Consider the following 23,314-nt stretch of genomic DNA (forward strand, 5'->3'; position numbering starts at 1 on the left):
CTCTTTCCTGCATAGGCAGGGGGTTGGACTCGATGATCTATTGAGGTCCCTTCCGACCCTAACATCTATGAATCTATGAATCTATGAACTTCTCTAGGATGCATGGACAGAACTGTGTAAGCCCTGCACCAGCCTATCAGGGATACCACAGAACTGCATGAGATTCTCCAACTGCAGTAACAGACTGCATCTGGGTGAGGGTTCACGACTGGAACAGCAGAAGGTGCTGCAGAGAAGGAATCAGAGGCAGTGGCAGAGCTACATGAAAGGGCCCAGGACTAATCAAGAAGGGGGAGCTCTAGATCAGTCTTGAGAACTGGAGCATGTGTGTATAGGATATGGACTGAGATTAGCAGAAGGGCTGTGTCTTGTGAGTGCAAAGAGGTCTATGTGTGTGTGGATGCAATCGCCTAGGCACTGCTGGTGTGTGCTTGCATGCATGTGCATCTATGTGTGTTCTCATACACATGTGTGTTAGAGAAAGAGAAACAAGTATCAGGGAGAGGATATGAGTACAGGTCTTTTATCTTGTATGCAGCAGGTAAGTCTGTATAGTGGTGTATTTATATATGTGTGCTTGATATCCCTGTAAGAAAGTCTATGTGTTCACAGGGATGAGTGCATATATGAGATAATCCCCACAGCACTGAGAGTTCTTGGGTGCAACATGCTTAGGCATGGCAGTTTGTATATGAGATCCCCATGACAGTGTGTACTTGTGCATGCACTGGATATGTGTCTGTACTGTCTGTGGCATTGTATATAGGTTGGTGTGCATTAACAAGCACATGGAGAAGGATGAGATCCCTGTACATTGTATGAGTATGAGTGTACATGCGTGTGCATGTATGTATGGATGTAGTGGTTTTCATGTGTGTGAGATCCCCAGGACAGAGCACATGGGTGCAAGTGGGAGCCAGTTATGTGTGAGAGCCCTATGGCAAACAGTGCATGCACATGCATAGGGGATGGGTATTTGCATGTGAGGTGCCCATGGCTGTGTATGTATACAAGTGCATAAAGTCATGTAACAGGGTCTATGTATACACCTACCTGGAAGCTTCATCTCTGACACCTCCCAGCTGACTAGATCCTGCAGCACAAGAGGGCTCAGAACTGCCTCGTGACATGGCTGTCAGCAGCACCTTGCAATTCCATGCAAGAAGCCCAGCTGAGAAGGCACGACTGAAAAGAAGCAGGGTTCCCACGGGCTAAGGTAGGTGCATGAGGCAGGCCAGGTGGCTGCAGGAAGCTGGTTTCTCTGTTTTCAGTGCAGAAGGTGGATGTGCGGGAGGGGAAGTACATTTTCTCACGTCAGCTCTTGAACTTGTGGGTGTATCAGGGGACCACAAGGAGACAGTGCTGTGAGTTCACATCCCTCCCCACCTAACCACAGCTGAAAGGCAGGCTTCAGCCAGTTCATCATTTCCTATGCTGCCAAGCAGCTGTGGCCAGGCTGCCGAAGCAGCAAGAGGCAGAGATCAAAAGTAGATGAGAAACTCGAGAGAACATTCTGTAAGCAGCTGCCTTAAGAGCCGGGCCTTGTGATCTTTCAGAGCTCCCACTAGCCAAAGCATGAGCGAGGGGAATCTACCTAAGAGAGTGACAGGGAAAAGGCTGGTTTTGCTCATTCACATGTAGGACCACAGCTGGGCTACTCTGTAGACCAGCAGGTGGGGATGCAGACTGCCTGCAGCCAGAAGGAACAGAGCCCAGCTTGACAATGCCCATTGAGCCCAGTAGCTGCTTGTGGAGAAGAGGCAGTAGTTGGCAAGGGAGTCAGAGGAGGGACACACCAAGGACATGATAATAGGCTCTGTGACTGGCTTTTGATTCAAGCTCAAGTCCCATCAATAGCATGTAGAGTGAAAGCTCGGTGGTATAGCCCCTTCTATAAACTCTGCCCATAAAGTGCCCTGTGTCTCTAAACCTCAAGGCCAAATGCAGCCCTGCTATAAGCAGATGCAAGTCTGATGGGGCCAATGGTGTCACAGTCAGTGGAAGCCCCAACAGCTAATAGCAAAAACCACCTCCTTCAATGTGCTTGGTGCTGGCATCTTATCTGTATTATCCAGAGTGGCATTCTCCATGCATTACATTTTGAAAAATGATGCTAGCATAGTCTGTGCATGATTATTCCATGCTAGGGCTGGACATGGATAAGAGTCACAGCTGTGAAGCAAGCTTGGCTGAATGCTTTTGAGTCTTCCAAGTGTCAAGCACGGTGTCTATAGAAGTGCCTGGCTCTGGAAGCATTTGGGTAATCAGCTTGTGGTGATAGGAGTGATAATTTAAATACACGCCCTAATTTAGGAGAGTAGGGAATTAGGTTATGGTCCCTCAGTGAGGGAGTAGCTGGTAGGTGGTTAAGTAGAAAAAGGGCGAGTCTATATGTTCATTTAAGCACAACTAAATTTAATGCGCATTAAGCTAATGCGCAATAAGTGATATTTGGCAGGTGACTACATGTGCAGAGACTTGGCACTAAAGTTAGTGCCAAGTCCCTGCACCCTGCCATGTGCTCCTAGTGGCTGGGCAGACCCGGCACCAAAGTTAGTGCCGGGTCACATCTACATGTGCATTAATGTGCTTTAACTAATTAAGCCTACATTTGATATCTGCATTTGTAGGTATCAAATTTAGGCGTGATTAGCCTAATTTTGCCATTTTTAATGTGCATTAAAGGTATGCACGTGTAGATGTGCACCCGTAATGCACATTAAATCAGGCTAATGCACATTAATGTATCTTGCGTAGACGCGCCCAAAGGATCTTGCCTACTGCTTCACACAATCGAAGCTGTTTAGCTCTTCTCATTCAAGCCTGACTGTCTTTACTGAACCCAGCAATCACTATATGTCTAAGGCAGAGAGGTAAAGTGCCCATGGACAGGGTTGTCAGCACTGTGTATCAAGCTACCCTGAGAGAGCAACAAAGAAGCTGCGTTGAATAGGAAGCCATTAGACTAATGACAGATGATACAAAAGTGCTAGGATCCTATAATCCCTGCTGACTTCCTGCCCCTGGGGCAGGGGGCTGGACTCAATGATCTTCCGAGGTCCCTTCCAGCCCTAATGTCTATGAAATATATGAAATCTATGAAGTCAGCAGAGGAGGAGTAGACGCAGGGTTGGATCTTACTAGGATGTGAGAGGAAAAAGGCAGAAAGGGAAACCTCAGAACCCCAATCTCTACCACTGTCACAACCATATTCAGGGACCCAGTCACAACATGGCTGTCCCTTAAGCCAGCCATAGCCCAATTCACTTTTGCAATATAGACAAAAATTGGGTCGCTAACGAGGTCAAGTAAGGGGGCTAAAGGTGGGCCATCTGTGTGTTGTTCTGGGCCACCTGTGTGAATTTCCTGCTGCTGTAGAAAAGTATGCAAGCGATTTTCATTAATGCTGGCTCTCTCTCCAGTGTCTTTGTTGAATAAACTTTTCTGCTGGAAACACTTTACAATCACTGCTGTGAGATACTCCTCAAGCAGGGCTAGAGGGAAATTCCACACCTCGGGCCAGCTCAGACTGTCAGTATGGGCTAGCAGGCTGCATCCACCAAAGTGCTGGGGGCTCTCAGGCTGAGAACATGGAGGAGGGGTGTGATCAAAGAGGGCAACAGTGACACATCTTTCTCCAGCCAAGTTGCACATTGCTCTGTGAGCTGAATCCTGCTCTGTTGCAGGATTGATGCTGCTTTCAATGGGAGGTACACCTGTTTAACTTGGAGTAGAGTTTTGGCCTTTGCGGCCTTCCCACCCTGTGGTTTCCTAGCCTCTAATCCAGAGGTGGGCAAAATATGGCTCAGGGGCCAGATCCGGCTCACCAGGCCATTCTATCATGCCCGCGGAGTTCCTAAAAATTTAGAAAATTAATATTTATTTGCTCCTAGCTGCCTGTCAAAGATGACAGGAGCCAGGGGCAGTAGGACCCAGAGTTCCTGTCTGTAGGAAGCTGGTGGCAGGACCCAGCAGAAAAGCCTGCCCAACCCTGCCCCCAACCAGAAACCCCTGCCTAGGAGAGGAAGTCTATGCCTGGGACTAACGGGCTCCTGCTTCCTTGCACCAGAGAGGGAAATGTGGCCCTCAACAGCTTGCCAAAACTCGGTAAGTGGCCCTCCACCCAAAATAATTGCCTGCCCCTGCTCCAACCTGATCCTCACTTGCATCACCTAGTCAGGATGGGGTGCAGCATTCTGGTAAGTCAGCTGTTATTCACATCACAAATTCATGTGTAAGCCACCTTCTCAGTAACATACTGACTACAATCTCCTGAGAGTAGAAGACATGAAGTGATTTGATGTGCCAGGCGTGGGACCTGGAGGGTGACGGAGCCTCAGAAGATTTCCTCACTGTCAAACAGGTGTTTCCAAATTCAAAGCAGAAGAGAAAATGACAAATACTGAGCTTCCACCACAGCTGTGGTGCTGAATGAGACAGAACTTCACGCTGAACTCGCAGAAACTTCTTGCTCACGTCCTCCTCCTTATACTCTTGGGATGGGGCCAGGCTGCAGAATTTAGATACAGACCCAGAGTTCAAATGCATCAAAATTGGGGTATTGGATGGGGACGATCTTTGATCAGAGAATTGGCCTGTGAAAGGGGTCGCTGCAATATTGATCCCAGTTTCAGTAGCCCCACACCTTCCCCTACATTTGGGTGTGCATTGTTTGGTTGTCAACCCTGTCTCTGCTTGCTAAGTGCTCCATCTCAAGTAACAGCAGACTGCCTAGAATTGGGGAAACTGGGCCTGGAAGAGGCAGCCTCAGATGTTCATGCTGGTTTCTTCTCTGGGTTAGTCCTCAGGACATGTGATCATAGGATCACAAGAAAATAGGGCTGGAAGGATCATCTCTCTCTGCTCCCACAGACCTTTCCTGACTGCTCCACATTTTCATTACATGGTGATTTTGTGCAGCCTTGATTAAGTGATCCCCCTCCTTTATATTCTTGCTCAAATATATGCACAGAGCTGTTCCATAATCACTCTCCCTCCAACCCTGGTTGTCATGCTGGACTTTTCAACCCATTTATCCTTATTATTTTTCTTTGCATCCTTTCATTTATGTCTATTCATTTTACAATGAGCTGCCTAGCCATGCCTATAGTGGACCACATCCTCAAAGGCTGTAACAAGCTTAATCAATGGAGTGATTCAGATTACACCAGTTGAGAAACAGTGGTCCAAAGAAGCCCCTGCCAGGGCTGTGGGCACCACAGCCATCCCCTGAATACCAGCACTCTCAATACTCTTCTTTTTTATCTGGTCATACCCTGCAAACCTGGCTTAATTGCTCCCCTACTTACCATCACCTTCCAGATCTCTTTCTGTACCAATACTGCTTGGCTGCACTCACTCAGATCCTATTGTTTTCTCCTTGTTTGTATAATAGTGAAGGTTAGAAGCCCCAGCTGAAGTCAGAGCCCTGCTGTGCCAGGTGCTGTACATGCACAGAGTAAAAGACAATCAGTCCCTGCCTTGGAGAGTTTTTAGCTTTAATGGACAATGCCTCTACTCATGCTTTTGCAATGCCTCCATCAGTGATACAACAATAGACGATTTACTCCATGCACTGGATCATTTATAAAGATATTAAACAGCAGCTGACCCAGCACCGACCTCTGAGGGAATTCACTTAATACTGCTAGCAAAGCTGATTTGGCTGATTAATGGGGGGTTTGTTGTCTGCTATTTGCAGGCCAATTTGTCCATCATGCATTGCAGGGCTTGTTCCTTTCCAGATCGTAGCACTTGGAATTCTCAAAGACAGTCGCATGTGGGGCCATCTTAATTCAAACAGAAATAAACATTGTCTGGGACATTTCCTATGTCCACCGTATTTGTGGCTGTATAGCAGGGAACTCTCAGGGCTTGTTCAAGGCAATCTACACTGTCTATCACCCACCTGCATGGTTTACTTAGTAATGCCCTGGTTATTAACATAATTTCTCCATATAACCTGTTTCTCTTCTTCTCTCTTTTTTACCCTTTAAAAAAGAATTTTGTACTCATGAAAACTACCAAGTTGAGAAAACAAAGGTCTTCTTTTCTGCTCAGAAAAGGTGCAGCACCATGAAAACTCCTTCCCCAAGTCCTTTTTTATATGTCTCTACTCCAAGCTGGGAAGATGACCCGCAAAGATAAGACAGGATTTCCAGGTGCCACTTCCAGCCTCTTAAGCCCTCTCCTCTACATCCCCCTTCCCTGTTTGAAGGCTGGTCCTCACTCACCTCTGAGAAGGCAGTTCTGATACTACCTGGCAGAAGCAGAGAAGGTATTTGCTGTTGCCAGCGTGTATCACCCTACTTCATTCTCCTACTTAAAGTTTATAGGCCAGACCCTCAGATGGTATGAATTGGCAGAGGTACATTAAGTCAAGAAAGGTAAACTTGAACCCCAAAAAGCTTCCTCTGTAGGATCATCTGATCCAATACAAAAAGTTTTTGGGGTGAAGTGATCTAATATAAATCACTTCAGTGCCCAGAAACTTGTGCCAGGCCTGGAATTACTGGGTGGGACAGCTAGACTCCTCAAACCTATAGAGCGGCCTCTCTCCTTCTCTGCCTCTATAATTTTCCACTGTGTGCCGCCCCTGCTTCTGTCCAGGAGGCTCCTTAGCTGGGCATGCTGATCTACAGCACCAGCCTGTTTACAGCTCCTGGGTGCTGAGGGGTGGGCTTGTGACTTGGACCACCCCAATTTATGGCTTTAGATTAAAGGAATTTTATAGGTATCCAGTTGGGTTTATTTCCTGACGGTGATTCGACAGGTTATTCTTGGTGGCTGAAGAAAAGATACCGGGGTGTGTCTGAGAGTGCTGGGATTAAGGGGAACTAAAGAGATGGGGAGGAGGGGAGGAGAAAGACCTGCCTCGAGAAAGAGCATTGTGGGTAATACATGAACAAGAGAGGAAATGGAGAGAAGGGAAAGTCCTTGAGGGGCGAGGGGGACAAGAGGCTCGTGGGGCACATGCTGCAGAACGAAGGCAGCATGCACGGTATGAGGGCAGCGGCCCAGTTAGCCCCAGAGATGGACCTAATGGGACTCTCTTCTAGGAGGCTGGAAGCCAAACATGGTCCTAATTTAGACCCGCTGCCAGCTCCCTCACCCCATGTTTGTATAGGTGACAGGCCTGATGTGTGGTGGGGAGGGAACTAGATCCTCGGCTAGCATATGTCAGTGTAGTGCCACTTCCTTCAAAGGCACCCCCTTGGCACCAGCAGAGGATATGGCCCTAGGCTGCTTTGTTCCAAGGGGATGACCTGACGCAGACTAGGAAGCAGACTCCGGTTAGATGCAACAGCCCAAAAAACCTTCTCAGAATGTGAGTCAGACTCCCATTAACTCGCTTTAACACCCTCATTTGTCTGTGCCCTGAAATAACAAGGGCCAGACCCTCAGCTGGGGTAAATCTGCATGAATCAGCTAAGGACCTGGATGCTGCAGGGGCAGCAGGGCAATCAGTCCAGTCACATCTCATCTCTGGTCCTCCTCCTCCAGCAGGGATAACACTTTGAGAGTTTGCTTTGAGAGACTGAAGCAATTGCAGCCTGCCTACCTCTGTCTGCCTGCCTGCCTATCTATCTACCCACCTCAGGTCGTTCTCAGCACACAAGCATCTGGGGACATATTTTTATTTAACCTCTGAGCAGTTTGATGGTCCTGAGCATTCAAGATTAAGGATGCGGGAAACCAAGCCAGGTGGGTGGCTGGGTGGGATGGAGAAGGAAAGCAAGGAACAAAGAGACCCGGAGAGGGAGGGAGACAGAGGGAGACAGCGCGAGCCAGGAGCGGAGGCTTTAATGATTATGGGAGAATCCTCTGGTGTTTTACGCATGCTGCACCTGGGCCGGGTTGCCGTGGCAACAAGAAGCAGCGACCTTCAGCACTCGGGAACCTCAGCTACTGCTAGCTCGGTCCCCCACCATCGCCACCCGGGGACAGAAATAGACGCCACCTCCGAGGTCCCCTTTAAGTCATGGCAGATCCAGCGGGTATTTTTAGCTGGCACGATCTCTCAGAGGACCTGTGTATGCTCCCTCCGTGGAAGGGCCTAGCACATGACAGCCTCCTGGGAACAAAGGCTCGTTGTCTTACGGTGGCGAGCCCCTGTCACCTGCTGTTGCTCCCAGCCTGTCTCTGCTGCCTGTTGGTTCCATGGACAGTGCTTCACGTGGCCACTCCGGGGGGCTGGCTTCATTCCTCAGCCCTGCCTGGCACTGCCCAGCTCATCTGGAGCTGCCGTCCCTTCAGGGAAGCAGCAAAATGCCCTCTTCCTGGAACTGCTGTGATGGGCCACCGGACAGTCAATCAGGCTGGGCAGAAGCTGGTCTGGAGTACTCTCCCTGCCTGGCCGCAGTGGAGGACGGCATTGGGGCCCTTGAAGGAACCCCAGGCAGCCTATTTCACCAAGGGGTGGGTACCATGCCGATGGACCTAGAACAGGGGTGGGCAAAATGGCTGATCCAGCTGGCAGCTGGACTCCATTTCCCAGCACCCTGCCCGCTTTGCTGTGGCTGGTTTCCATGGAAACCCCAGCAGCCATGACAGGATGGGGCCAGGGTTTCCATGGAGATTGGCCCCAGTAGCGCTGGCGGAGCATGTGGCTGGGCAGGATGCTGCTTCAGGGCAGAGGCTGGGATCTTGTGGTGGTGACAGCTGCCCGCTTTGCTGTGGCTGGTTTCCATGGAAACCCCAGCAGCCATGACAGGATGGGGCCAGGGTTTCCATGGAGATTGGCCCCAGTAGCGCTGGCGGAGCATGTGGCTGGGCAGGATGCTGCTTCAGGGCAGAGGCTGGGATCTTGTGGTGGTGACAGCGTGGTCCAGAGCAGGGGCAGAGCTGCAATCTGCTGCCTGCACGTCTCTGTCTGGGGCATGCAGGCAGTGGATTGCAGTTCTGCCCCTGCTCTGGATCATGCTGTCACCACTGCAAGACCCTAGACCCAGAGTAGCCATGCACCCTGCCAGCACTGCTGGGGCCGGTCTCCATGGAAACCCTGACCCTGCATTGTCTCAGCCCTGCAGCTGGTGGGGTGACATGGCCAGAGGCTGCTGGGAAACGGAGTCTGCTGCAGGCCCAATCCGGCTCACAGGCTGGACTTTACCCACCCCAGCCTACAAGGTAGGGAGTAGTGTGAAGGAAGTGTTGCTTCCTTGACCCCAGAAATGGAGCATGGTGCGTCTGTACATTCCACTCTTGCTCAGCTCACGCAGAGTTCAGGGACACCCCATACACTCCACCCTACCAAGCTATTCTCTTCCCTTCCCTTCCAACTCTGAGCCCAGCCATTCCCATCCCTCCTTTCACTGGGCTGCTATTGTTTCAGTTTGGAAAGCCTTCCCATGAGCTCATCCTGTCTTTCTCTGCTGGAAGTACAGTAGGTGTGTATCACCATGTGTTGCTTAGCACGAGCCCCCAGAGACGTGGTGCAGAGCTAGTTAGGTACATCAAACTGTCAGCAATGAACACACCCAAACAACAAAGCTGAGCTTTCCTCCCAGGAATTAGCAAGTGATAATGACCCTCTTTTTGGATTGGATAGAAACTTGGAAAGACTGCACATAATTGTACAAAGTCATGTCTATAAAAGTCCTTAGTCACCACACAGAACTCCCCTCTCAGCCTTGCTGATAAGCCCTGCAAGAAAAACCCTATGCCATGTCCAGGAATGGCCTTTAGCCCCTGAGTGGGGCTGGGCTTCATCAATGGATCAGTGTGGGGGACACCCATACCATGAAGGCAGAATGCCACCTACCATTTCCAGATACAGAGATATCAGGCTTGCATACCAGTCACCAAGCAATGTCATGGACACCAGATATCTCATTTTCCTCTTGCCTTTACTGGTTTTACATTATTTTTAATCCACTCCCTTCAGTGAGGTTACATCCATGTTAAACAGGAGTCAGTGAGAAGAGAATCAGATCCCAAGGCTACAAAAACAGAAACTAAATTTGAACACAAGGACCCAAGAGAGCATATCCCCAGCAAGCCTGAGGTAGGGGCAGTAGCGTAGAAGACACCAAAATACAAACATACACAGGCTAGGTATCCACTGGTGTGGTCATTATGGCTGAGGCGGGCTGCTTGAAGAGCCTATAATGTGACCCCTTGGATCTGCATTTGCCCTCTAGCAACAATCTTTGCCACCACTAAAACCATGAGAAGGATGGAACCTTACCCTGGTGGAATGGACGCCCTGGTACTGAGAATTGCGACCCGCTGGGTGCCAGGCCTGTTCAGGTTGTTTTGCCCAGGAAGATGGGTGCCAGTGGGTGCACTCTGGCTCCGGGAGAAGGTGGTCACTTGTGTGCCACTAGGGGACCGGACCTGCTCCATCTTAGCTGTCCCTCCAGTTGGCATGGTGCCTGCAGACCACAATGCCGTCCCATTGAATGTGTTGCTCTGCCTGACGGCCAGAGTTCCATTGCTATTGCCTGAATACACTTTCCTTCGCTGCGAGGCCAAGATGGCGTTGGAAGCTGCCCTGGTGCTGTTAACTAGCAGGCACTGCTGGCAGGAACAGGGCTGCCCCGAATTGGTGCCCACAGGCCAGGACTGGGACTTTGGGATGGAGCCCATGGTGAGTGGGTAGGCCAGGTCCATGCGGCGCCGGAGCCGGCGCTTCCTCTGAGTCTGCCGGTTCATCTGCGACATGCTGTTGAAATAGATCAGGTAGCAGAAGCCCAGTGAGGAGAGGTCCAGCCAGGGGTGTTGCTTCTCATAGGCATTCTGGATTGTGATGCAAATATCCATGTCATAGGGTGTCCAGGAATTATTGTCATTCTCCCATTCCCACACAATCCCTTTGCCAGGAGCCGAGGATGGGTCATAGAAGTTCCTCCTCACCGGCCTCATGGTCCCTATGGGAAAGAAGAACAAAAGGTGGGGGGTGAGTTGCAAAATACAGGACATGTCACCACTAGGCCTCACCAGGCCTTCTCTCTGGGAGAAGTGATTTCAAGCCCAACTTTCCTAGCTCCTTGTTAGAGAGCCTTCCTTCAACTATCAGTGGGAAATTACACTCCAGGTTTTTTAAACACAACAGGGCCAAATCTTAAGCACCTGGAAATCAGCATAGATTTCAGTGGAACAAAATCATTTTGGATCTACTGAGGTTCTGGCCCAACATAAGTAGAGGAAAAAGATTTCACATAAATTAGTATTAAACTGCAACATTCAGCCTGATTGTCCCCTCAACCTGAGGTAAGCCAGCAACAACTCCACTGAAGTCAATGGGGTTACAGTGGTGTAAGGGAGAAAAGTATCAGGGCCCACTGTATCCACATTATTTAAGACAGGCCAGATTCACCACTGCCTTATTCCAGTTTTATGCCCTGGTGGTTCCAGTGAGAACAGTGGAGTCGGTCTGTAGCAGTTCATTTAAGGCCAGACCAAGGGCTCAGGTGTGCAGTTCTGAAGAGGGAATGGTTGGACAAGCTTTGTCCACATCAGCCTGCTTCACTCCTGCATGGGAGGGACTACCCATGGGATGATGAAGGCGTCCAGCCTCCACGCTCCAATCAGCACTTGGCTTCCCTGGGAAGACTGCCAAGCAGCAGGCCAGGTAGCGTGTCAGGAAGTGACAATGACTTTAGTGATGCAAACCCCTGTCCCCTAGGAAATGGGCTGAACAGCTTGCTCTACATACTGAGCACCATCAACAGGACTCATCAAAAGCTGGTGACCCAGTTGTGAAAGGCTCTGTATCCCATTACCAAACCCCAGAACCAGCACAGTCCCCTATGTGTCCTATCAGCCTTTTGTTTAAAAGATCACAGCCCTATTAATATCAAATCATGCTGCATTAACATTTCCAGTGTTCTCCGCAGTCAGGCCTGCTCTTGTATACCCATCATCTCCTTCTGCCATTCTAACATCCTCACACCCACCCCACAAGGCACACTCCCACCCCATTGTCCCTTTCTCACACATACACACCTGCATGCACACTTCTAACCAACCAGTCATCTTAGAGGCCTCTCCTTAGACTTGAAGAATTCTGGGCTCCAAACTTTGGAGAAAATGTCTAGCAGGGGCCTCCATAGGGGAGAACAACCATGCATGTGTGACTCCTTAGCTTCAGTCTCCACTGAAATGGAGAACACGTGTCATTCTCTGCTAATGTAGAGTCCTTTGTGATGTAACAGTGTTGCATGCAAGCACAAAGAGGAAACAATTAGATAGCTGCATACACCACCAACTCTGCGGTTTCTGCTGGGATTTATATGTTCCACAGGAAACAATGGAAACACCTTTAATCACACAAGGGGTGTCAGCCTGGCCCAGCCTAGCCAAATATTCTGCCCTCTTCAGGCTGGAGTTTGGCATCAACAGCAAGGCATTCTGGGAACATAATGAAGTGAAAAAGACAAGAGATGGTCCTTAGGGAAGAAAGGTGACATCTGAGATAGTGGGAATATAAATTAACACCAGGCTCTGCTGGCTGACCTTTTCTGACAGCAAGGAAATGCTATTCCAGTTCCCCAGGATTTCGATTCTGCAGGCATCTTTTCCAGTAGTGATTAAGTTTTCATCCCAAGAGCCCCTGTAAGCCAGACCTTCTGGATAAGTACGGTAATTAGGGGACTGTCACCCTGGCACTGAGTGCATGTACTCCTGTCTCAAACATCGCCATGCTGCCAAGAAAGCCAGAGCTCTCTCTGTCAGGGGGCAAGGAGCTGAGCAGAGATGGCAACAAACTGGCAGCAAACTATTCCCCTTCAGCAAGATGGTATTTCAAGGAAACACAGGTAGGCCCTGACTCAGTGCCACTGCCCATCAAAATCAAAGGGAATTTCTCCACTGGCTTCACCTGAGGCCCCAGTGACCAGGCCATGCTAACCAATGGCAGCTGTTCTGTGTCATTTCTTCTCAGAAAAGGAATGGGCTTGAGAACCAAAGGGTGTCCTGATTGTCCTGCCATAAGACTAAAGTAACTGCCACAGACTTCCCAGACTTACTGCACCCCAGGAAGGGGGAGGAGGGCCAGCAAAAAACCTGAGTGAACTGTCAGTAGCAGCAGAATCTGGTCACTGGAATAAGACTAAAACCACATCCTCAGCAGGATTTAAACTACCTCTGAAACTGCATCTGGTAAAGCTTGGGACAACTACTGGTATCATTTGCAGGAAAACTTCTAGTGTAGAAACAAGTTATTCCAGTATACCATGACTTGCATTGGTGCAGATTACTCTGGTTTCAACCCTACCCATGCATCACTGCTGCTCCAGAACAGACATGGCTTTCAGCGGAAGGGAATTACAGCCGCCAGAACAATGGTTCTCTGGCCTTTTTACCAGCCACATTTTCTGCTTTCATTTTCTCTTCCCCCTCCTCCAAAGGGGGAACAAAGAGGGGAAGAGAGAAATCAAGAGAGCTGACAGCGGGATAGTAGAAAATAAGCGTGAGAAAAAGAGATAAATGGCTGCTCTGTCATGAAATGAAAACATGTGCGGGAAGAGCGATGGATGATGAGGTGCGGAGGTAAAGACTGGCAATGGGAAGCTGTTGCCCTGCTCTGTACAGTGCAATGTATCTGTATAGGGCATTGCCTGCACAACAGGATCACAGAGGTTCTGAACCTGGCTGCAGTTCTACAGGCAGGAAGAGGTAAACTCTGCAGATTATCACTCAGCTGGTGGCAGGAGATACAACTGAGGAATAGTTACAAAAAGCAGGTCTCATCATGGAGGAGTGGGGCTGTACATGCTCCGTGAATCAGAGAATCATAGAAAGGCCAGGTCAGAATCATAGAAAGGTAGCTTGCTGGAAGGGACTTCCGGAGGTCACATCTAGTCCAATCCCTTGCTCAAGGCAGGATCTTCCCCATCGAAACCACCTTATACAAGTCCTTGTTTAACTTATTCCTAAAAAAGACACAGTCAACCCTGTCGCACATCTATAAAGCATGTTGCCCAAAGACACCAAGGGTGCCCTAACCTGCCACAGGTAAAGCATGGGGATGAGGGCTGGCAGTGTCCTGCTGCTGCAAGGGTTGCTAAAATTTACTCGAGAACCAACAAAGAGAGCCATGCCCCTCACTGTAGAGGGGGCAGTGTGGATCATTAGTTGCAGGGGGACACACAGGAGTCTTTAGATGATATTGAAGAGAGTTTGGGAAGAGACAGTCCATCTTCAGCCAGGTCTTCTCAGCACAGAACCAAGCTTGAATTAAAACCCTAGGTTCAAATGGACCCTAGTTCGTGGGATAGACCAGTCCCAGACCCTGCTGTAATTACCAAGCACTGAGCAGAGTCTGACTGATCAGAACACTTTGCCTCTTGGATATTCCTATACCTCTTGACCCATATACTGAGCTCTGACCTGGGAATCTGCTTTACTCTTTGGCTTTACAGGGTTATAAAAAGAAGCAGGCAGTGTTCATTCTGATACAGGTATTGCATTGCTCTGGCCAGCCTGGAATGGGCCTGTTCAAAGGGGATGAGAGTGGTTAAGAAACAGAATTGCTAGAGATTCTTAGCCAGGGTAAAACAACAGTGGCCAGCCCAGCAGCTCTCCTGGCTTAACACAGCTGCAGCAGATACAGTCATCATGAAGGGTAAGCACAACAAAAGGGAGGAGATGAGGTCAAGGAGGCAGCCTCATTGCCTGGAAGGTGAAGGTTTGGCAGTCACTGGTCCCACCAGCTAGCAGCTGGTTTGAAGGCTGAGTAAGGACCTAGAGACAAATCAGCCAAACTCTTAGAAGAAAGGGAAGTTGGGGGAGACTGGGATGGGTTGGGCAAAGATGTCTTATTCTGAAAGCAGAAGTGATGTGAAGAGGCTGGGAGCTAAGGGAAGGGGAGACTGGAATTGGAAAAGGAGTCTGACAGACAGCGAGACCAGGATGAGGTAGAGACAAGGTAGAATGTGGAGTGAAGAAAGAAGCTGAGACTGGAAGCCAGGGTAGAGGGAAATGTAAGGATTGGTCAGGAACCCTGGAGGGGGCAACTGGAGCTTGCTGGGCACAGAGAATGGGACTTGGACTGTGATGAGGTGGGACACACAGAGATATGGGGGAAGCTGAGTGGAGGAGCCAGGCTGAATGTGGAGAGACAGAAGTGGAACAGGAACAAGCTGGTGGCAAAAGGCAGCAACAGTTGTAGGCAACCATCAATCCTCTGAATCATGGTGTATACATAAGAGGTCTAGTCAGATGCCTGATGAATCTGCTTGTACAGAGTCCAGCAACCATCATATCAAGACCTTCAGTGTATATGCCTAGACAAGGGTATGGAAGAGTGGAGGCTGCCCTAGATCTACCATCCTGCCTTTTGACCAGCGAGACAGAACCCAGTCCAGATGTTCAGAACCCAGGCCAGACCGAGTCCAAATGTTCAGTGGCCTTGATGGTTGTAGCTTCTGGCAGAAAACAACAAAGAGCTGCTGCTGACTACCTAATACCTCAGCAAGGGTTCTGTCAGGGTGATGTCCTTTAGCCTTTCTCCAAACAAGGAGTAGCCACAAGGCAGTGGGGGCTAGTTGAGGCACCCTGTACTTGCCTTACTCAGGAGGTTGCAACATTGTGGTGTTTTATAGCAAGGTGACCAGGTGTTGATTCACTCTCTGCCTTGGATTCCTCACTTCAGCCCAGATCCTGAGCCATACCCCTGGATGCCAAGGAGCCAAGCACAGCTCTTTTATCTCTGAAGCTGGCTTGAAGAAACATGGTGGCTATTCTTATTTCCATTAGCATGCAAAGGCTCCCAAGGAGCCATCTGACACCTGTGAATAGATGAAGCACAGAAGACTCCAGCCACCTCCTTTCCCCTCTCTGGGTACATGAGAGATGCAGAACAGGACAGCAGAGAGGAGGGTATGGGACCTTCTACTGGGATGCTGCTGCCCATTTCTGTACTCTTTATATTACCGGGGCAGAATGGGAGCAAGGACCTGGACTTTAGTACAGAGGCAGTTCTGAGTGTGGAGGGCATCTTAGCCAGAGCCCATCATGTCTCCTAATCATAGATGGAGGGCAAAAATATTATTTGGGGGGGGCTGAGTGCATGCATCAGCACGAGAACTACAACCCCCATTGTGCTCTGCACGGTGCGACGCATGCGTGATTAACCTCTTTTTCCTCAGCCTCACAGAGCTGAGCATGTGTGGGCACTGACATAGCTGCATGCCAAACAGTGCCATGGTGCTGCTGCTGTTGCCAGCCTTTGCAAAATTAGTTTGGGGGGGGGGGGGATAAGCCTCTCCGAGGGCCAGCCTTCTGCTGCCTATGCTCCTAATAAATAAGAATTGTCCCTGTCTTTCCAAGCTGGCCAGGCCACGTTGTGCTGCCTCGACTGGGAGGACCCAGCATTACTTCAAGGCACCATGGAATACGACTGGTCTGTGCTGTATCTTGGTTGGAGGATAGCCCCAGCCTATGACCTGAGCTGGGAAGAGGTTAGCTGAGTTCATGCAGCTCAGTACTCCAGCTAATTAACGCTGCCTCTTAACACAGCTCATTTCCCCCCTCTACAGTGCTGACCAGGGGCAGCTATGCTAAGCAGAGCCAAAAGTAGTGCAGGCTACTTCCAGAGGTCTCTGCAGTGGCTGTTCCAGCTTTTGCTCCCTGAAATTGGTTGCTTTGCCTTTGGGATGCTACGTGGGTGGCTTAGCGCAGCACAACAAATAGATAGTCTTAGATGAGGAAGTCAAGATTCCAGAGAAGCTGCCAGGGAAGATTAAGATAGCAAAAAAAGAACAACCCACACCATTCCCTGCCCGGAAAACTCTGTCAAAAAAAAAAAGAGAAAAAGCAGCTATTGAGATTTGTAACAATCCCAAATGATCAGAGCCCCTTTCTTCACAGCTCACCCCAGTCAGGACACAGTCAGCAGTGCAGCACCCCCTAGGGACAATTCATCAATACTGACCCAGCAAGATGAAGTCCACTCACTGCCACTTCTACTCACACCCTGGCATTTTCAGGGAGCACTCCCACCCATATATCAGCAACTCAACCCATCCTGCTTAGCTTGTAGGCTGTGATCATGCTGCCCAAAGGGGCAATGCTGTCCCCTCTTGTTTCTGTCAGAAGGGCTAGATGCTCTCGGCATGCTTTGAAACCTAGGACAGTACTGTAAGCTTTTCTTCCCATGTTGCCTGTCCCTGGATTGGTTTAGAGGTGCAGAGGTGTCCTTTACATGCCCACCAAGCTAGGACTACACCTCAGACTTGCTGGGATAGTGTCATCAGCAAAGGGTGCGGTTTTATCTGCTCCTTTCCTTGACTGACAAAAAGTCTTAATGTAGATGCAGTTTTGCCTGCATAAAAGTGCTGTTGCACAATAACCTGCTTCAGTCAATGCCAGCCACAGGGCCCTTGTGCTGGTTTACATTTTGTCTATAAACAAGGTGGATGCAGCTTTACCTGCCAGACTTTACCATAGATTAGCTTTAAACCTGGAGGGTTCCTCTGGTTTTCTAGCCATTACACCTTCCCTTCAAGGTCTTGTCATGACCAGTCTCAGCCCAGGGGTTCTTTGCAGAAGAAAAGGATGGTCCAGTGTTCAGGGCAGTGGCTAGGGCTTGAGAAATGGGAGAGGGAGACACTACCTCAGACTTCTCTGTTACCCCAGGACAAGTCACTTAATCTTAATTTAAAGAGGTTTAATGGCGGGGAGGAGGAAATGACATGATTTGGGTTTGCACAATATTAAATGGTGAAGAGAAGCAAAGAGGGATGTATTACATACTCTCTCCCACAATACAAGAACTAGAGGTCACACAATGAAATGAGTAGGTAGTAAATTTAAACTAACAAAAGGAAGTTCTTTTTCACACAGCATGTAATACAAGTATGGAATTCACTGCCACCAGATGCTGTGGAAGGTGGCACTTTAGCCAGATTCACAAAAGGGATTGGACAAATTATTGGAGGAAAGGTGCATCCATAGCTATTGAGCATGGGAGTTAGGTATGCAGCCTCAATCAAAACTTCCTCAACACTAAATGCTGGGGGCTACAAGCGAGAGAGGAACAGAGGAAAAACCCCGGTCATGCCCCATTCATTCTTTCTTTCAGCATCCACCCTCTGCCCCTGTGTGACATATGAGACTGGGCAATATGGACCTAAAATCTGAGCCAGTAAATGGCAGTTCTTATGTTTTGTTACTAATTTCTCTGGATCCTGGTTCCCTATCTGTAAAAATGGGGTTGATAGAAGCAGATTGTTAAACAAGGAACAGAGACCCTAAAAACTTATTAAGACAGACAGCCACATTCCTGAGTGCTAGAAATTGGGCAGAGACCCTGCAAACTCATTCTACACAATAGCCATAAGGAGGTGACATCTGCTGCTCAGACGCAGTAAGGGTTGAACCCACGATTACGAGGTAACAGATATGAGTGGCTATAAACTCCCTTTAGATGCACATGTTTTTGTCCAGACCTCTTCTTGGCTCTGGCAGAAGGGTTCAACGTTGGCAGCATGTCTGCCTCTAAAACCACTCTGAATGCTCTGTAGCAATAATAAAATCTGTTCTGTTAGCAAATATGATAAGAAAAAAAACCATATCCCAGCTCCCAGACCCTCTAAACTCTGCCTGTATAAACTGCAGTGGGAGCAGAGGACAAGGACTGGGTTATGAAACATGCCTGTCATTTTTCTTGCCAGTAGGTCCCAAACAGTCCCTGAGCTAGTTTGATTTTTTGTTACGCTGGTGTGAATCTGCAGTAATATTATTGTTGTGGGGCCAGACCATCCACTATCCTGCAGATCAGGGTGGTGCAGCCAGGCCTGCCAAGTGAGGACAAGAGTAGCTCTGACATATTTTTGCTCCTCTTAATTCCTAGGGCTCAGTCCAGGCTTCAACACAGTCTGGAACAGCCTTAGGGTGGCTTTAAATGCTTCCAGTGATGATGACCCCTAAAGGGTTGTTGGGATTGCTGGAATACATGCCATTCTGGGTAGATCCTTTGCACATGCCCTGTGCTGCTGGTTGGGACAGGAGGTGATACATGTGCTAAGGCTCCTGGACATGCCCCACACTAGGTGAATGCTTAGCTATACCAGTTTCCCAATGTATCCACATGCTGGAGTGGCACTGGGGTTGTTACCCACAAGGACCTGTTAGGTTCTAGTGCAACACAGCAATTCATTGAGTGCAAACTTAGCGCAGCCTATATTCATACTATCAGTCAGGCAGCGTTCCCTCTAAGCTGCATGGTGTGCGTGGCCACACAGGCACACTCATGCCACACTGCCAGGTATGCCTGCGGGGCCGTGGACACCACACAGCTTACAGGGAACACTGCAGTCAGATGAAGACTGGCCAACAGCAGGGATAGTACAGGGCTAGGCACAAATCCAAAGCGCACTTCTATACTTTTTATACATCTGAACTGCTTATATCAAGCCTGTATTACTGTCCAGTCATGATCAATCACACTGGGTACCATGACCTTACAGTTTGCTGATGAATTAACTTACTTAATTACAAAATTCTTGGTTCAGAGGTGATATCTTTTATTAGACCAAGTTTTTTGCTACGTTGTAGTTGGTCTAATAAAAGATATCACCTCTGAACCAAGAGTTTTGGGCTTCTCTTTTTCTCGGACCAACATGGCTACAAAATAGATCCTTTACTTAATTACAGCATTTTTACCTATCTTCCCAAGTATGTACCAGGTGTTTGCTGTACTGTCCTATGTAATTTTCTTGTCTACTACTACCCCAGATCCACCATAGATATGTACATTTGAACTCTTACTGCTCTTGGTCTCCTTTATGGCCTACAGCCAGTCCACTGGGTTAGATGCACAGCTACTTCACAGACTCTGTTCTCATTTAAACTCTAGTAAATCTGGAGTGACACAGACCAGTTGGGTTTTTATCCCAGGTACACTGATGCAAATCGAGACTGAGTCATGCCACTAGGCCACACTTGCTCTCAGTTCCACTGCAGTGAACATGCTGGCTTTGTCGGGACAGATTCTCATGTCAGGGAGGTCTCCTGCCATGCTGTATTAACTCCACTGACATTAGCGTGATTACTCTGAGCTTATACTGGTGCAACTCAGATCATGAGCTTGGCCCCTGCACAAACTGGAATTTCCCCTTTTCCTGCTGTTTTGCAGCACTCAAAGGCCTCTGTGGCTGGGAGGTGGGAGAGGAGGGCAATAAAAGTGGTGCCCCTGTGGAGGCAGCCGTGACCTCCCATGGAATCTGCTTGCAAGTTGGGGACAAGGGATGGGAAGTGTTCTCTGCGCCAGGATGACATCAGTGGAGAAGAGCAGGGCAGAGGGTAGAGGTTGCTCCCTCCTCAGTGCCTGTGCAAACTCACACAGGAAAGGCCCAGGCAAAATGGACTGTCACAAGACTTCCTGCCCTTCTGAGGGGAAAACACGGAGAGAACAATTATTGAATTGGACAGGCTGGACGGCAGTAAAAACAGAGCCATGTGGTTGGAACTTAATCCAAAAGAAGCGCCTCGGGCCTCCCAACTGTGCCTCTTCAGTTGGGCCAGATGCCTGTGACCAGCATGGCAGGACACCCCAAGAACAGTCCTTCAGTCCTCTGCAAAGTAGGTGACTTGGCAGCATCTTAGACCCACTTTACACAGTTCTGAGAGACTTTCCAGCTCTTTCGCTGCTTGGGTTTTCCCAGAATGTACTGACCAGGCAGCACAGCAGCGCAGGACGCCCCAGCGCAGCTCCCAAACTCAGTCATGCTGGCTGCAGGTGACAGATGACTACCTGGCTACCAGAGCCTGGCTGTCCTGAGAAGGCAAGGCTTTGGGACTCTCAGCTCACATCCATTGCACAAAGGCTAGAGTCTGTGGATGCATAAGCAAGCCTCATGTTTCATGAATGTGGGGCTGATTCTTTCTCTCCCCCCAGTAAATCTGTGTCCCTCCTGGTCAAGACTGGGCAACACTGTAAAGCAGCCAATCTCTAAAAAGACAAGGAATGAATGAAATCAGGCTCTCAGTCCCTTCCTTGCCCTACAATTGACTATGACCCAGGGTGAAGGGCTGTTAGTAAATAAGTGGGTCATGACAGTCCATCTTTGGGAGACTATATGGGACTTTGTGGACACCAAGCTCCTCACTTCAAGCAGCCTACTGCAATCCCCATCCTGGCTTCAGCAATTATCTGACAGCTCTTCAGTGGCCTATAATTAACAAGATGGTAGGTCTCAGACCAACTCAGTGGGCAGATCTCTGCATCCAGAAACCTCTGTAACTATGGACACTCATTGATCTCTTCTACTGAGACGACAGGATGGAGGATGAGGCTGCCTGAAGGTGGGCTGAGCTACATGGGTGGGCCAGCACATCTCCTCAGTCTGTGAGACCATCAGGCCAGCCTCTCCCACCTTCCAGAAATGTGACCCACTCTATTAGGGAGCTGCTGATTAAGCAAGCGGCTTTCCTAGTTGTTCTGATTCCTCCCTGGGAACTGTCTGCTTTGTGGAGCTGACCAATGCTACTGCACTGGGTGGAGGTGGGCAGCTCAGAACCTGACTGGAGAGAGAAATAAAGCAGCACAGAATGGGAGATGCAGAAAGAGAAAGAGAGTGTGTGAGGAATGGGGGAGCTGACTCTCTACCTGACAAGCCTATTAACCAGGTGCACACTATGGCAGAAAAGAGGTGAGCTGCTTCCTCAAAAAATCTAGACCTGATCACTCCAGATCCAGGTTTTACTTTGGTCTCCCCACTCTGTCAGAGTTCCCAGCCCCATACAATCACACAGCCTATTTCACTACTTTGAACCCAGGAGGAGGTAATACCGAGGCTGGACTCTTGGCCTGTATGTAAGCCCATGGTGCAGAGGAGGAGGGTTTGTGCAATGATGGACAAAATACATCCCTCAGCATGTGCAAAGGGAGCATCTGCAGGATGGAAATGAGGAGCATGGGGAGAAGGCCTGGGTAGGAGGTGCAGGAAGGATACACTGTGGGATGCATGGGGACATGGGGTCTCAATGTAACACGAAGGGACATGTGGGAGGGGGCATCTCAATGAGAAGTGTGGTCCTAAGGATCTCCCAGCTGCTCAGGATGGGATCTGTTAGCAGAGGATTCCTGAGGCTTGGGAATGGGTTTTTCCCAGCTCTGCCCTACTTCATGCATGCAAAGACCTACAGAGCGGCACATGCAGATCCCAGCTTCAGTCACACTGCTGTGACATGGTGTGCCTGCCTGGAGGCATCGACATCCTGACATCATCATGGCACAGACAACGCAATTAGCTCTCTCCAACAGGAGAGCAGTAACGGGTTGGCGGCAGCCCTAGGGGAAGCTGTCAGGATGCAGCACATGAAGATGCCGTCTGTAATCCATGCAGTGCAAACCCACTGGAGCTGGCTTTAAGCGCATGGGTGAGAGGAACTCCAGCCCCATCAAATTATAGATCCCCCCTCCTCCCCCCCGACATTGTTGCACAGGCCTGGGGACGCCATCTTCAGAGGCAGCAGCAAGCTGTACTGGTGCAGAATCTTACCAAGCTTTCTGTGCAGGGCTCCTGAACACGCCTGGCTGCAGAGGGACAGACCAAGAACAAAAAACAGAGACACTCTATTCTTTTGTTTTTAACCTTCCTTTGGTCCTGTCTCCATTTACAAGGCTGACAGTGCAAACATAACAGCAGCCTCTGTGTGCAATCAATAATTATGTTTGAAGTGTTATGTTAGCTATGCATCCCTCCCTGGGGACTCATAAAGCTAAACAGCCATACATTAGCGGTTGCTGCGGTGTTTACTTTCAACAAGGCTGGCTTGGTGATCATCCTGGCTCCTTTCTCTGCAAAATGACTGCAGAAGCTTCAGCAGGGACTGCCAGCAAGGCACACACAACTTGGGCTGAGCGCGTGCATGCGGGTCACAGAGAGAGAGAGCGAGTGTGATTCTGTTATCTTGGCACAAGCAAAACAGCCACGGATGCTGATGCTACAGCAGAGACTAGGCAGGATTACAGACCAGGCCCACCTTCTCTGGACGTGTCTATTAGTGAGGTGCTCAAGAGGGAGCACTGGGCAGAGTGCACGCACCACACAACTAGAGACCCCTGGGCAGAGGCAGTGTCTGGTCCCTGAGACCCTGGTAACTTACAGCACATAGGAGCCAGTAAATCGGGACCCTATGCCACAGGTTGATAAGGAGCTCACCCAGAAGCTGGTCAAAAGTTTCTGGAAAGACTGGGTCATGCCACCCCTGAAAGAGTCCTCCCCATGGTCTGTACTGGGAAAGGACTTGGGCAGGTTTATTCAGGTGTGCATGGATCCGTGGGGAATGGGGACCTATGCCCAGATGAAGCACTTCTTTTAGCTGTAGATCTTGCTATGTCCAGTGCCCAGGATGGTTCCAGCCT

General features: G+C 49.4%; 1 protein-coding gene across 3 annotated transcripts in view; it reads right to left on the reverse strand.

Annotated features, from left to right (window-relative positions):
• DTX1 (deltex E3 ubiquitin ligase 1) overlaps positions 1-23,314 on the reverse strand; it is a 118,779-nt gene that overhangs the window by 58,498 nt on the left and 36,967 nt on the right. For all 3 annotated transcript variants that reach the window (XR_003092031.1, XM_025193126.1, XM_006016802.3), the window contains exon 2: positions 10,187-10,868. Coding sequence is in view for 2 of the 3 variants with exons in the window: in XM_025193126.1 (XP_025048911.1) it covers positions 10,187-10,868 (682 nt within the window). In the remaining variant the exon portion in view is untranslated. The remainder of the gene's footprint in view (positions 1-10,186; positions 10,869-23,314) is intronic.

The sequence above is a fragment of the Alligator sinensis genome, unplaced genomic scaffold, assembly GCF_000455745.1.
Source record: "Alligator sinensis unplaced genomic scaffold, ASM45574v1 scaffold216_1, whole genome shotgun sequence".
In the NCBI taxonomy this organism is placed as follows: Eukaryota; Metazoa; Chordata; order Crocodylia; family Alligatoridae; genus Alligator; species Alligator sinensis.